At 40.5% G+C, this 16,069-nt stretch overlaps 1 protein-coding gene across 5 annotated transcripts; it reads right to left on the reverse strand.

The window, feature by feature from the left end:
- Nucleotides 1-1,334: 1,334 nt before the first annotated feature.
- LOC114437065 (nuclear factor of activated T-cells, cytoplasmic 3-like) lies at nt 1,335-15,204 on the reverse strand. 5 transcript variants are annotated; one of them, XM_028407443.1, is made up of 11 exons: nt 14,963-15,204; nt 14,822-14,898; nt 10,128-10,797; nt 9,634-10,032; nt 9,044-9,206; nt 7,725-7,924; nt 6,737-6,909; nt 6,274-6,414; nt 6,122-6,177; nt 4,529-5,246; nt 1,335-1,955 (listed from the first exon to the last, which is right to left on the reverse strand). In XM_028407443.1, the coding sequence occupies exons 2-11, from the start codon at nt 14,892-14,894 to the stop codon at nt 1,825-1,827; spliced, it is 2,724 nt and encodes a 907-aa protein (XP_028263244.1). In that variant the 5' UTR covers nt 14,895-14,898; nt 14,963-15,204; the 3' UTR covers nt 1,335-1,824. The 5 variants fall into 5 exon arrangements, with proteins under 5 accessions (XP_028263244.1, XP_028263243.1, XP_028263245.1 ...); XM_028407442.1 differs by having other exon boundaries at nt 14,822-15,044; nt 15,120-15,194; XM_028407444.1 differs by having other exon boundaries at nt 15,120-15,184.
- Between the last annotated feature and the right edge of the window lie 865 nt (nt 15,205-16,069).

Raw genomic sequence — 16,069 nt, forward strand, 5'->3', positions numbered from 1 at the left:
CAAACTTTGCACTTCACAACGACCGCCTCTAGCTAGCTAGCTAACACTCGCTAGCTAACACTCGCTGAGTCTCCAACAATAATGCGGTTAACCAAAAACAAACAAACACGTCCACATTTGAAGTGGAATTTGATATGATTTAATGCATGTATGCGTTTGCTGCTCGTTTACTATTTATTTAATCTGACACTAACCTGTTTCAGACCTTCGACGGAACCAATTAATTGACAAAAAGTAGTTTGTACAGACTCTGACCGGTAGAGGGCGCAGTGGCGGTGCCTGGTATCTTTAGTGTACGTTTACAAATGAGGTATTTTTTTGTATTTCATATCATAATGTTCAAAATTTTAAAAAATGCCATAACATCACTATAAATCACACAAACTCCACACATCTCAGGCCTTACTTTTATTTGTTTTAAATCCCTTCTTTCATTTTTAATGTTTTCTGACTTAATTTCATGCAAGTCTTATAGTAATGTACCTTGACGATGAAACATTTATACTGAAACGCACTTTTTGAAACTTTCTTCTTGTACTGCTGCAACAATCTAATTTCCCTATTGGGATTAATAAAGTTCGTCTTAATTTTAACTGAAACTGTGAAATACTAGTTTTCCTGCTGATGTTTTTGCCATAAAAATATAAATAAAGTGATACTAAGTTGCATGTGTGCAATAAAGCACGGAGGACTTGACATGTGCTGTTTGTGTGGTCAGGTCCTGGCTCTAAGCCTGTGATTCTTCATCGTTTTTTTGTATCTTCATCGCCTGACTTTTTTTTTTACTAGACTCCACACTAACGCTGCAACCTCCATCATCTCCTATCCTCCTAACACTGCCACTAAAAATCCAATCTCCCCTTCCAACCATTTCCACCCACCTTATACAGCTGCTCGGAGTTCCAATCCCACTCTTGGCTCTTCTTGTCTCCTCTCTTCTCTGTCCTCCTGCCTGTGAATGCATCTATCTCTTAATCAATCAGCATCATCTATTTTACTGTAAATAAGAAGAAACTCTTAGTTGTCAAATCTTTTCCCAAATCATTTTTTTAAAAACCTGACCAAAGGTGTGGTCCAATAATTCTACATGATAATATGACATTTACTGACATATTGACTACTAGTTTGGGAATAGTTTAGAGATCACTTGATGTAAAACAAAAAAATCCTGAGTGTAATTTTCCCTTACCCAAATAAAAGATAATTTCAAAATAATAATAAAAATATGTTTATAATAAATTAAATAAAGGACAGAGGATTAAAAAGTAGACAGACCATCCAATTTTTATCTCCCTTTTTTTACTTCAACCATATTATACATTTCTACACTTCAGTGTCTCGAGTTTCACACCACAACAGGTCATGAATGTACAGTAGGAAATGTAAACCATACAGAGAGTAAAACAAAGCTATAAAACAATTCAGCCAAAGGACGTCAGGTTTTTACTGGACCAGGTCCAGAGTATCAAAAATAGATTAATTCACAGGCCAATAAATAATGACAAGATTTTCTTATTTTTGTGCCTCTGCAATGACATTACCAATTGTTTTATTTGTGTGAATTACAGCCCTTTTATTATGTTGTAGCATCAAGTTCAAAAATCTTTGGTTAGTCAATGAGGTACAAGTCAATTCCTGAGTCAGACGAGGAAATATTAATCTGACGTTATACCCAATGAGATGAGACCGCAGCCTGGCTCTGGCTGCTGATTAGTTCTCAGGCACTTAAAGATCAGTTTGGTGCAAACAGGATTGTTTGGTGATTTTTCCCTGCAAACAGTAGAAAAAAAGACGCATTTTCATCTTCTAAGAGAGCAGAGGAGTTTACTGGGGACCTCCATCGAATGGAGAGGCAGAGTCTCGCTGCTCCCAGTTGTACTGGTGGTACTGGTCAAACTGGTCAGGTTGTGAACTGCTGCTTAGACTGCTGATGTCTCTGTAAATGATCTCACTCACTACAAAAAAAACAGAGCCAGGAAACAGAAATGTTAGAAGTCAATAGTCAATAGGACTAAAGTTAAGTGGGTGTTTGCTTTTACTGCTACAAAACAAAATGAAAATAAGAAATGAAATGAAATGAAATGGCAGAAGTGAATAATATGCTGGAAATATTTCAAATCTTTATTGCAGTTCCCTGTGTGGTCACATGAGGGAGCAGTCGGACACAAACTGTGCTCAGAATGTCAGAACAAACTGGCTGTAACAAAACATTATAAATCTTCTGATCATTAACTTATTCTTCTCAACATCTCAACTCAACATCATTAATCAGTACTTGTATGACACGTCAGGCTGTGTCCACAGCAAATGTGGGAAATGACTGCATTGTAGTAAAAGCTGTTTCTGCTAAGTTTATTTGCAGGAGAGCAAACGGCTCCATTCAATCTATTCATAGCTCTGCTGTGAAACCTGAAGCTCATGAAACAAACACACACATCAACAGTCTAACAATTAGTTTAAAGCAGGAGAACTACAACTGTTCATTTCAGTAAAAGTAGTATTATAACGTAAAAGTCAGTGTAATGTCAAACTTTATAAAGTGTTTTATAGAGGATTATTGTTGTTGCTTTTTTGCGTGAAATTCAGTTAAATGTAAAAGGCGGAGCTCATTTCAGATACTATGGAGATGTAATGAGTCTCCCACATGCTCAGACATACCTCTAACATGGTTACTCCAAACATTTTGATGTATACTTACTGTAAAATAGGTCTAAAAGGACCTATTTTGTTAACATTAGTGATGGAATCTAAGGTCTCTATTGTTCTGTTTGTAGGAACAGCCTCCTAACTTCAAAGCACAGAGCTCACACTGATGACTAAACTCAGAAGTTGCTGGGGAAAAAAAAAAATTCTGTTTCATATATTTACGCCCACCTTTGCATACTTTATAACATCAATAGAGATGAATCTGTTCTTTTTTATAAGCATAATAACTACTGGATATTTTCAGAAGTCTAATTAAAAGTTGAACTGGACCAAACATGCATCCTTTAATAAAAACGTTTCAGGATATCTTCATATCTACACCACGCCTGACAACTGCAGTCATGCTAAGTAGTCACCTGACAATGGTTATCAACTAGAGAAGTCAATCACCCAACTGAAAACACAGACACAACAGCAGAGCATATAATTTCTAAACAGAGAGCAAACTATAAGAATAGGCAAATACACATAAGGCTAAAAGCTGCACAGAGGGAAGTACTAAATGCAGGATCTACAGAAATGGACAATTTTAGTGTCAGTCTTTAAACTCAAACCCGCAGGGTATCAAGCTATAATCAGACCCTGTGGAAGTGGAAACATATTGCTCAAGAAGCCGACAAAGATAAAAACTGTCTTCCGCTATTTTTCTGTACAGTCGGTGCTCATTGTACAGACTTCTCTCACACTTTCTTTCTCTTAAAATACACACTCAAACATAAAAAGGCTGACTTGTGCTCCAGGCTGTAGATAATCTGCAAAGTTTTATGATGAAATGTTTGGTGTCACCTTGAAGCAACCAAGGAAAAAAACATGCAAGTGTTCAAGCTGAGAGGCTGAAGAGAACCGGTCAGTATTAGGAATAAAGAACAATCTGGCAAGTTACTTCAGGAAACATTTGCAAAGGACATTTAGGCTACTTCTGAAGTATATTTGTCAGGCGATCAGATAAATTATGTCTCTTCATCACAAGTTAGATCAATGAATGGTGCAACAGGAATCATGCTGCTTTCTGCCTTCCCCATAAGCAAACATCACTCCTAAAGTACACCCAAATCTACCAGCACTGCCTCACAGGAAGTAGTCCAAGCCACCAGTGGTTCTGCCACCAGCATGGATTTGTGTGATAATGTGTTAGCTTGAAAATGCTGCTCAGCTCCATAAGGATTAAACATGAAGTTACATAAAATCCAAAGTTTGGGCAACATGTCATAAAAATACTGGCATACAAAGCAGAGGATAGCCCCAGAGGCAACAGTAAAAACTGTTACCCTTAATAAAGCTGCAGCTGTAGTGTTACAGAAGTTCAGGTGATACAATCCTATAGCTCTGAACAAGCTCAAAGCTGCTGAGGTGTCAAAGTCAAGCTGAAAGGCAGTAGGTTTCAGAGGGGCAGGCAGAGGGTCAGAGGCCCTGACGACAGCTGGCGCCCACCAACTGATACACTGCAACAAATTTAACCCAATCATTCAGACCAGCAACCCGGCAGACATGGCTATTATTAAACCAGATTTCAGAGGAAAACACAGTAGTTGCACACAAAGGGCCCCCCCGTTGTATAAAGAGCAGCAGCATGTCTGCACCCACACACATCATGCGACCAGCAGCCACACAGATGCACAGCTGAAACAAACACACTGAAGATTTGTATTTTGGAACAGAAAACACTATAATGTCTGTCTGTCTCTTGTGTAAGGACAGAGATGTTAATAATAAAAAGGCAAAACAGTTCATTAATAATAATAAAAAAATACACCTTCATAAAATAAATTATTATTATTCATAAAGTCAGAAAAGGTTTTTTTTAGAATGTTTATTTCCTTACCATCATCCAGTGTGATCTCCTGAAGGCCCAAAGATCCCAGATTTGATTGGTCCTCTGGCTCCTGCTTAATGCTCAGTACCTCTGGGTCAGACAGCAAAGAGTCCTTTTGGGGGTCGGCAGGATTTACAAAGGTACTCCTGGGACATAGAGGTGGAGATTGTTGCCTCTGAGGCCCACCTGAAGAGGTGGGAGGAGGGATGGTGAAGGTCTGAATGTGAATTGAAGATGCCTGTTGAGGAATCGTGGCACTCAGAGGAGGGATGTTAAAGGTCTGAGGTGGCAAGGTCTGAAGTGGACTCAAGGTCAAAAGAGGTGTTGCAGATCTTTGAGACATGGAGGAGGCCTGGAGAGGGATGGAAGAGTTCTGAGGAAACATTAAGGAAGTCTGAGAAGGCACAGAGGAAGGAAGGGGATGCTGGAGATGAGAGGTATTCTGGGAAGAAGGACCACCTGAATCATAATAAACTGCATCTGGACTGAACACTCCATCATGGGTGGAGGTGGGACCGAAGCCAGGTGGAATGTGTGTGATGTGGTCAGGATCCCAGGGTTCCTGTTTTACTCCATAAGCAGCTGGAAGGTGATGTCTGACTCCAGGTAGGTAGGTGAAATTTTGCGATAGACTTCTTCTTCTCTTCCCATTTGAGATGTAGAACTGGACTTGGACTGGACATGTTGTCTTTTTATTGAAAGGGGGAACCTCCACCACAAGGCTGGACTGAAAACCCACACACACATAGGAGAAGACAATTAAAACACCATCCCACAGCCCATCTTCAGTCACACAGTGTAAAATTTGTTTTGATACTAAACAGAAAGACAGGATATGATTTCAACATAAGTATTCCATGGCATTAAATATATATTTAAAAATAAAAAAAAGATGTTTCTGGATTTCCCTTATAGTGAAACATCTTTGGAGAGCTATGCTATGAGTCCAGTCTACTTCTGAATATAACATGACCTGGATGACTGAGAGTCTTCACAGACATAGAGAGCAGTAGTCACTTGACAAAAAATCAGCAAATATTTGGCTATAATGCAGGCATTCTACAATTGATGTGGAGAGTAAAGTTAATTCTGATTTGTTGTTTAATAATGGTTTATAGAGGCTGTAAAAATGCAAATAGTGCATGGATGACTTTACAGAAATACATACTTGTAACAAATTATCAACCAAGATAATTGCTGCTTTTCCTTCATTTGTTTTATCCTAAACACCCAGATGAACTATAAATATGACACTACAGTGATTTTAGCATTTGCATTTACATTTCTTGCTTTCTGCAACATTTCAGGTCTTAGTTCACCTGACCTTGTAAGCACATGCTGTCTTTCACCTGGTATGGGGTGCATTCAAAAGCTGCAGCTTTGTGGTGCATTCTGAATGTTTTTAGACAGGTACTTTTACCTTGCTATTTAAACTTCCATCTGCACCCTAAACATCATTTTAGCACCCAGCTGAAGTCAATGATTAGAACATGATCACTGTAAGGTCACAGTACAGTTTAAAGAGAAACTGCATGACTAAAGGCAGATGCATTAAAAAAATAGGTAAAATTTAACAGACCCATGTTTGATCATTCTACTTACACCACTGTTTTTTTCAGATATAATTCTGGCCTCCATTTCCCACACTGATCGTCCATCTGAAGAGAGAATGCATGTTAAAATGTGTTCTCATGAAGCTTACAGAGCCTAAACAAAAACCTGATGTAAATATATTTTTTTGTCGGGTAAGTTACCAGGCCCCTTTTCCATGAAAACCACCCTGGACTGAGTAGAGATGTTGGATCCAATAATAAGAAGCTCCTCGCCTCCTTCCACAGAGCAGCTGGATGGACTATAGCTCTCCAAATGAGGAAGCTCTTGGCCTGAGCGCTGGGCTGAAAACAAACAATGTAAATACACCTGAGTTCCCGGAGGCTCTGGGGTTTAACTAAGCGTTTTGCTGTGGCCCCTGAGATTGGTAGCCAACATGATGGTAGCTGTGTGCGTTGTCCGGGTGAGTTCTTTTTGTTACTTGGCATACAGTGGTTTTTCTGACTGACAGAAAGATCGTAGAGATAACGAAGCGCATCTTTCAAATATTTGCAGAAGCATTAAGCAACATCTACAGTGAACCTCCACGTATTATAGTCAGGTAGCGTTAAAAATCCATATGTAACGGAATATAATGTACTATTGATGTCTTCCAAATATACTCACAGCACTCCACAGGGTCAGATGCAGTCTGCAGCCACAGCATCTGACCGTCTGGCTGAGGGATGGCAACCCTGAACACAACTCGCACTCTTGTGTTCTTCCGCCCGATATCTGTCTCTCCTTTCTTTAGCTCAATATCAGCATTCCGCAACTTCAGGATGCCAGCACAGTCGATGCTTGAAAAAGTACATCCAAAGATACACTGTTTATCATGTTGCAATATTATTATCCACTACTGTAAAAGCTTCCAATTTTTTAGCATGTGCACAAGCTGGTGATGGAATCTATATTCCTGACGGCAGAGTGGTATGATGGGTAAAGAAAAAACAAACAGGTGAACAAAATATTCTGAATCAGTTTTTGAGATATTGAATATTCGAAAGAAACAGCCATAGATTTTGTACTAGCTGACCGTTGGTGGTGTTAGCATGCTAAGATAACAAAATAGCTCTTTTTTAATAGGCTTCTAAATCTCAACACAATTTTGGCAGCTCAAACCAACAGGCAGGCAGAACACCTCAGTGTGGTCTTCAGCTCACAGCTGAGGCAAGCAAACATTTTTGCACATACTTCCGACAGGCTTGACTACTGCAAAAGATCCTGTCTGATCTACCCAAAAATAGTTAAAATTCAGCTGCAGTTGATCCAGTCCAATTGCTGACTATGATATGCTATACAAATACATTTTCATTGATTGATTTTACTTAATTTCCTTTATTTTCCTAGTAGATGTAAAATACTGTTGCTGTAATCACTGCTGCTAACACAATGCTACAATATCCAGTTCAATACCAATGCTGCCATAACTTCCTTTACTACTAACAAAACAAAAGCTACTATCTATAAAGGCTTTTCCTGTATCTTTGGGCTTTATTGAGCAGTAAAACAGTGTGTGATCATGTCAAGAAATTAATCCACAACTGACCAAATCAGGCAGACAACCCTTGAAAAAAACATTTAAATGCACAATATCCAGGTCTGCTGTCCTTACCAGGCAGACATGTTGTTTTCTGGAAGCAGAGGGACCTCCAGGACTTTGGTGCCCCCTGTTATTTTCTCATGGCAAATAGTACTAACTGTCTTCCCTGTCACCCGGTGGACCCGGTAGAAGGAATGAGGACGTAGGTACCTGTCGTCTGCTGTGCCAATAAACAACAGCACACTGACCGGCTGCTCACTGTAGCCATTCAACTGTAAACAGAAATGAGTACAATCAGTAAACAGCCAATGTTTTTACAGCTTGCACTTGCTACAATGCATCTACATTGTATTTCAAGTTCTAGTCTGAAACCAAATATCATACATTTGGTCAAAGTCAAAGTTCTGTTGTCTTCTGTGGATTTCACAAATGAATAAAATGTTGTTTATTTGCTGTCTTGTCTCACAGCGTTTACTCGCTGCATGTTGCAGCAGGAAGCTTGTTTAGCTTCATTGGGGGGCTGGAGAATGTGACACCCAGAATAGCCTTGCTGGTGTCCATTACACATGAGGCCTTTATGGAGCTTTAAACTCATCACTACTTGGAGGTGTTGTCTGATCCAGAGGATCCACATATGGTTGTTGTTCATCTAAAATATGAGCAAGGGACAACTCTGAGACAGTCTTGATAAAAACCTGTGATTTTATCTATGGTGGATCACCCAAGGTTCAATCAGTCTGTGAGGCTGTTTAGGAAACACAGTAGCTAATTGAAGATCTTCCTTAGTGCACTCAATTCCTGTGGGAATGAGTTCCTGTTTTTTTAGGTCACATTAATGGTACGGCGAATTTACTTCAGTATCCAAATGGCACTTTTAAAAAGGTAACTGATATGATTGTAATATTAAAAATATATATCTATGCATACTGTACTATCTATAGCTGGCTAGCTACCATACTACAAATCTTAAAAGCATGAGTAACATAATGTCTGAGAGGGACAAGGTTATGACACACTCTTTAGCAATTGTCATGACATCTGCTAAGCTGTGCTACATGTGTTTAAGACTTACTTGTTAACAACAGAGAGAAAACGTGATGACAATATATCTAAAATTTTATTGTGCAGAAAAAGTATATCAAAGCATATCAGCATACATGTATGGTGATACTGATATATCTATGATAGGGCAGTATCAACTGATTATTCCCATTTTCATTGTAATGTTTCACTGACACTTAAGGCATCTTTCTCAGGAGAGAACTGAAAAACACCAAGAATCAAGTTGCAAATAAGACAAAACTAAATGATGCGCTGGTATCGTAATCATTCACTAATTCAAGAGGAAAATCACGTTGATGTCAAGTTCATTGAGTCAATCACAGGCTTACCTGGACCACAGGATGTCCTCCAGTAGCTGCCTTGATGGATCCTCGGCTGCCCTCTGTTTCGTAGTGTGCCCTGTGGTAGGACTTGGGCTGAACCTCAAGCTTCAGCTCACACTGCTCATACTGGCTAGGCAGGGGCCAATCCAGGAGAGGAGGGGACGAGGCCCTGGAGGCAAGAGACACACAATTCACTTACACTAGTGAGCCACAACAATATAACCGCAGCTGCCCTTTATGCTGTTGGTTCTTTATATTCTAACTACTCAAAGCTGTTGAATAGCATGTTTCCATTATTCAGATGTACCAGTAACAAAAACCTGAAGACAAGACAAACAAAGAGTGCATGCATAGACGGAATGAGGCATGTTATTAAGCTTGGAGGTGGACTACCAATCACTATCTGGCAGAATGCAAGGCAGTGATTTGTAGCAATTTTTGCAGGGTTACAGCAGCTACAGATGATCAACCTTTTTTCGTCCAGTGTTAGTAATTTTATCCAATAGATGTTATTTGTTATATTCCTCGAAATGGTCTTTACACCCAGACAACAAAAAAAAGTTTAAGTCCGTAAAAACGTAATGAAACTTTGCTACCTGAACAAAGGTGGGTTTCCAGGTTTGGGTTTGTTCCAGCTGAAGTGGGCGGGAACTGGAAGAAAGAGCTCAGCAAGCCCATCTTGATCTTTCCCCTCTTCTCCAGGAGAATCCAGGAAGGTTTCAAGACTTGTGTCTCCTTGACCAGTCTGTAGGCCCAACTGGCTACCCGATGTCCTCCTGGTCTTAGAGGGGACATCCAACTCCTGGTAACCAGCCATCAGGAGGGGTCCCATGGCACCAGCAGGGCTTCCCACCCAGGTGTCATCTGTCACACTGCCTCGTGGGGAGGCACCTGGAGTGGGACTGGGTGAGTGGTGAGGGGAGGGGGAGCGGGCGTGAGGGTCAGCGCTGGAGTGGCGTCTTTTTCCACAAGGGGAGGTTGGTCTGGATGATGGCCTGGGGAAGGTCAGAATAAAGAAGGTTTTACAACTGTGAATGACCAGAAACTAATAACTAATGCTGATTTTTCAAAGAAATACCATGATGGCTACCTGGAAGTGGGCCGGCGGTTCAGCCAGCTCTCCTCTGTGACACTGGTGCGAGGAGAGTGACAGGGTGACTGGTGGGGTGACTGACGTGGTGACTGAAAGGGTGACAGTGCCGGGCTGAATGCTGCAGGATGCTGGTACTTCTGCTGCCACAGCTCCACCCCAAAGGCCCCACCCCCACATCCAGGGGACCCTAGAGGTGACCCAAGAGGGGACCCCAAAGCGAGGTGGGCAGATTCACGCAGCATGTCATCGAAGCCATGGGACTCGCAGGAGGAAAGATCCGACATCCAGCTCCTGGAGGATATGCTGCTGCAGGGGCTGGGGCACAGTGCTGGGTCCCGGTAGCAAGGATCCAGAGGGAGATAAAGCTGGTCTCTGGACCAGGGTGTCTCAGAGAAACCCCCTTCCGCCCCACGCAAAACCTCTTGGCTACTGCCAGGCTCCACATGGTTGTTCGGAGCAATGGAGGTAATCTGGATGCTGGGGCAGTCAAAAGCTCTGGGGTTTAACTGAGCGTTTTGCTGTGGCCCCTGAGATTGGTAGCCAACATGATGGTAGCTGTGTGCGTTGTCCGGGAAACATGACAGGTGACTCTGCAGGTTCTGGCTGAACGGCTGCTCTGCCAGAGCCTGTGCGGAGGAGGCAGGTGTCCTCACATCGAGAGCTGGACCTGTGAGGTGAGATGAACCAATGTGTTAAAATTTGCATTGCTAACACCTGTTTCTTTTGCCCTGCAGGGAAATAGTGCACCAGACAGTTACAATTTATCATCCAGGATACAAGCAACAGAAAGATTTCAAGTGGAACACATCTGCTCAGTTGTTAAATGTACTGTAGCTATACTGGGACTTTTAGGAACACTGTTTAAGCACTATGTGTTAACACTGTCTAAATCACACCAGGATATTTTTTCTGCATTACATTTCAGTGTTTAGTTCAGCATATATTGGTAAACACGTTTGCCTGACTTCTCAGTAGACTAATAATTGCTGATGATATCGGTAGACCAACATATGGGTCTGGTGCAACATCTGGCTTCAAAGAACCACCTCCATGCATTTTATGAAAAACAACATTGTTTTTATTACTCTTTTACTCACAATCAGCTGATTATAATAGAAAAACCAGTATTTTTGTTTATTTCTAGCTATTTGAATTTTAAATTTGACTGGGAGTCACCACCATGCTACCATGCTCAGCAGCTGCATTACAGCGACTACAGCAGCAGTTAATAGTACATGCATTAGACTAATATGGTGACAGATTATCTACAACAGTTCATTATGTCCATTCACACAGCTGCACATACTCTTCACCACAACCCTACTATTAATACCCCTCTATGTCTCACAAACACATACCTTGCATGCTTCATGCAAAAACGGCTTTGAATTGACAACAGTGTTTTGCTTCAATAGTCCTACTCTTTACAAATAAGCATCAACAAGCTGCATAGAACTAAATGAGATATGATGCAAGAGTTAAACCCCTTTGGGGCAGAAAGAGAGCGCAGAGGTTACACCACCACCAGCTGGGTGCCACAGAGCGGTTAGAAAACCAGGAAGTAAAACCTGCCAACAGGCAAGGCAGCCTGCTGTCTGTCTGCAAAGAGCCATAAAAGCTGTGCATCTATGTTCCACTGTTTATTAGCTTTTAAAGCAGCCTACATTTTCATTCAATGTTTATTATAAAATTTTCCGATGAAAAATGATTATCTGCATACCTGGTGGTTCCAGTGAATAATTCCTGGTAATTACACGCTACACTACAGAATATTTTTACAGAGGGGGAGAACAGGCAACTGATAAGAAAGTCTCATCACATGCTTTGACAACAAATCTCATTATCAGTAAAACAAATTTAGCTTGTGAGGAAGTGAAAAGGCTGATTAGTTGGTAAGTTTGTCATAATAATAAACAGTACCTTAACCACCAGAATCTAATCAGTTAACCTTTGAGTCAAAGTGAACATTGACACCAAATTTCAATAAATGGTGTATGAAGAACAAGATCAGAAAATTGTCTGTCTATCTACAGCAGTCACAGGAGATTAAAAAAAAATCAAGTCTTTCTGTGAAGCACTTTATCATTGCAAAATTTAGCTCAGCTCTTTGACAAGCCATAGGTGCTGATGATTAATTTAATGTGAGCAATCAGCTGTACAAGCCCAGTTCTTACAGCAGACTATAAATAAAATTTGGTTAAGAATAAGAAAAAAAATGGCTGGAAAATTATAATATCAAATAATAATTTCGCAGAATGTCATTTATACTAGACTTTAAAATTGGCATGCCGTGAAAAATAGAAAATAGCATATATATAAATATAAATTAATATTGGCACTGCTGGTTCTCCATTGACCTTTTGTAAATATTATGTTTAAATGAAGCATAGGATGTGGATTTTCTTAGGATGTGGTATGTCAATCCACTGATCTCTCACAAACAGTGCAATTTTGCTGTATTGACATGGGTTAATGTAAAAAAAAATACTGAGCACTGGCACTTAAAAAGACAGAAATATGACTTGGTAAGAGCTAAATAATTATTACTTTTACTGCGTCTGTTTCCCAACACATTACAGCAACTTGCCCTAACAGCCTACTGATCACAACATCAAATTAAAGCTGCAAGCAGCATTGCGGGCCCTCGCGCACCTTGCGATCCGCGGGGTCATCGCAGTCTTCTCTCCTATGCTCTCGTCTCCTATACTCTCCTGTCCTATGCTCTCCTCCTCTCATTTCCACAGATATACAACGAACACATGTTTACAACCAAACTTTCCTGCTACCAGTAGGTGGCGCTATGACTGTATCATCCTATTAGCATATATATCTGTTCAGACTTGGGTCCATAGCAGTACTGTAACATTTTGTCCACATTGCATAAAGTATATGGGTAAGTACTGCATAAAACACAGCGAGTTCCTTTGTAATGGCGAATGGTCAACTTTGAGGCCACACCCCCGCCACACGGTAATACTTTTGAAAGAGTGTTGGAATGCGTCTATTCCCTATGGTGTCCTGAGTGGACACAGTGAATTACAGCTCAATTGCATGAAGTATGCGAGGCATGAAATGTTTTATAGCAGGGTCAGAAATCGGCAAAAATTACAAAAAAAAATCAAAATGGTGGACTTCCTGTTGGGTTTGGAGGGGGGGTCCAAGAGACTTTTTTGTGCGTCTTGGGGTGATACACATGTGTGCTAATTTTCATGATCCTGTGTCAAACTGGCCAGCGGGGCTACGCGTTAGGGCAAAAAATACGGGGAGTTCCTTTGTAATGGCGAATGGTCAACTTTGAGGCCACGCCCCCACGACACCGACAGACTTTTGTAAGAGTTTTGGAATGCGTCCATTCCCTATCGTGTCCTGAGTTGACACAGTATGTTTTAGTTCAATTGGATGAAGTATGCGAGGCGTGAAAAGTTTTGTAGCAGGGTCACAAATCGCCAGAAATTAACGGAAATTTCAAAATGGCGGACTTCCTGTTGGGTTTGGAGGGGGGGTCCAAGAGACGTTTTTGTGCGTCTTGGGGTGATAAACATGTGTGCCAATTTTCATGAGCCTCCCCAAAACAGGCCACAGGGGCATGCAGAAAAACCTATGAAAACACAACATTTTGTGTAGCCAGTAGGTGGCGCTCTGTCAAAGCCTCAATATTGTTGTATAGATGTGTTTAGGGTCAGACTCTGATCATACATGTGACATTTCGTACAGATCGGACAGAAAACAAAGAAGTTATAGCGACTTCCTGTTTCCTCTGAAATGGTCAAACTTTGAGGCCACGCCCCGGCCACACCGTCAGACTTTTGTAAGATTTTTGGAATGCGTCTATTCCCTATGGTGTCCTGAGTGGACACGGTGACTTTCAGCTCAATCCGATGAAATATGCGAGGCGTGAAAAGTTTGGCAGCAGGGTCACACATCGCCAAAAATGGCCACAAACTTTCAACTGGCGGACTTCCTGTTGGGTTTGGAGGGGAGGTCCAAGAGACTTTTTTGTGCGTCTGGAGGTGATACATATGTGTGCCAATTTTCATAATCCTGTGTCAAACCGACCAGAGGGGCTACGCGTTGGGGGCGCTATAGAGCCATTTTTATATGTGCATTTCAAAAGTCAGCAAATTTCAAAATTTTTTGGGCGAATGAATTTTTCTACCAAGTTTCATGAGTTTTGGGGTATGTTAAGGCCTCCAAAAATGCGATCATTGAGTCGGAAAAAAACTAAAAAAAATAATAATTCCTAAGGTTTCAATAGGGCTCTTGCACCATTCGGTGCTCGGGCCCTAAATATGCTTGATTTCACTGGTTACACTGGAGACTGGTCCACGTTTAAAATTCACCTGACAGCTGCATATGTCACATACTGCAAAATAAGTAAACGTCCGGTTGGTATTTTCAAAGTAAACTCAGGTACAAAAACATATATATATATATATATAAACCAGCGTGACAAGACAAATATATTTATTTTTCTAAAACAAATTAAGTTTATACTAGCAGTAAGTTCAATCTACTACTTGTATTCATAACCAGAACTTCTAGATACCCTAGAGTTTAAATCCTAGCGTTATGTCGGTTATGCCGTGTATTTTATTTTGAAGTGTCAATTGCGGAACTTCCTGTTGTAACTCGTAGCTCTTTTTAGCTCACTTCAGTGATCAAATTGCTAACGACGCCAAAATGACACGTACCTGTGGTTTGTCTGCCGTCTTCCTCAAAGATAAGTCTGAAGTCCAACTCCTCAGCGCAGTTTACTGTGGACATTGAACTGAAGAAACAGTAAAAACCTGAGTTGGAGCCGTCAAAGCAATCTGTCTGTCTTTAAAACTGACCTGTCTCACTCACTCCCATCCGACTGAAAGCAGAACTCTGTTATGAACTGACGCGCCAAACAACACGCGGACCAATTCGCAGCTAAAAGTTGATAATCAATATTTACACGGTTAATAAACACACCTCCGACGTCTGTTACTAAAGCACAAGACTCACATAATTTTATAAACTTGTCTTGCGTGTTCCTGTACGGGTGCAGCGAATTTTACTCCCCTCTAGCTTGATCCCAATGTTGCCTTCAGGTTCTCCTCGTAACGTCAAGTACTACCGCGTTAAAACGAAATCTGCAGCGCTTTCATTTTATAAATTAGGATTTTTATACTCAAGATTAAAAGTCTGATAGAGTCTTACATTTTCAAGTTATTATTTGAAGTGATTGGTTCACAACTAGTAAATTTAATAGCTGTGAATAACACAGGCTACTTTACATGACACGTTTGGGTGATGTAAAATAATTGTCTTTAAACTTAAGCAATCATGGCGTGCAAACTAAATGCACTATATGCGATCTAACTTCTGTTTTCTTTTAATTTATTAGTTATGGTCAGAACAACAAATCATTTATTGTATAAACCTATTTAAGTCAATGTGTGTCCAGAATATATAGCATTCTTTAATTCTTACATTCATAATGTCTCAGCTAAATTAATGTTTGTTATTCAGTGTGATGCCAAAGACTTCCAAGTATTATTGCTTCTTCTCCACTATAGCTGGATTCCATATTTCCCAGCCCTCTTGAAGGAGCCATGAGACCGCCCCGTGATGACGTCAACCGCTAGTCATCTCTTAAGTTCAATTCAGGACTACACTTTGCACTTAAGATATTTCTTTAATTCAAGTAAGTAAGAGACATAACTTTAAGACTCCATAAACATGCTAGTTATTTTTTTCCATTACATTGGCATTGTCTATTAGAATGAATAAACATAAATGCAGCAGTGTTTCAAATATTTTTTTGATAAGTATCAGGTTTAACAGAAAATCTGTTTAAAAAAACAAGGAAAGAAATAGTAGCACAGACCATTTGTCATGAAAATGAAGGCCAAGTGCGTAGAACATTTGGAAGACCTGGAATCTTACCACCAAAAGTAAATCCATGTATGCAT

This window comes from Parambassis ranga, chromosome 6 (assembly GCF_900634625.1).
Source record: "Parambassis ranga chromosome 6, fParRan2.1, whole genome shotgun sequence".
In the NCBI taxonomy this organism is placed as follows: Eukaryota; Metazoa; Chordata; class Actinopteri; family Ambassidae; genus Parambassis; species Parambassis ranga.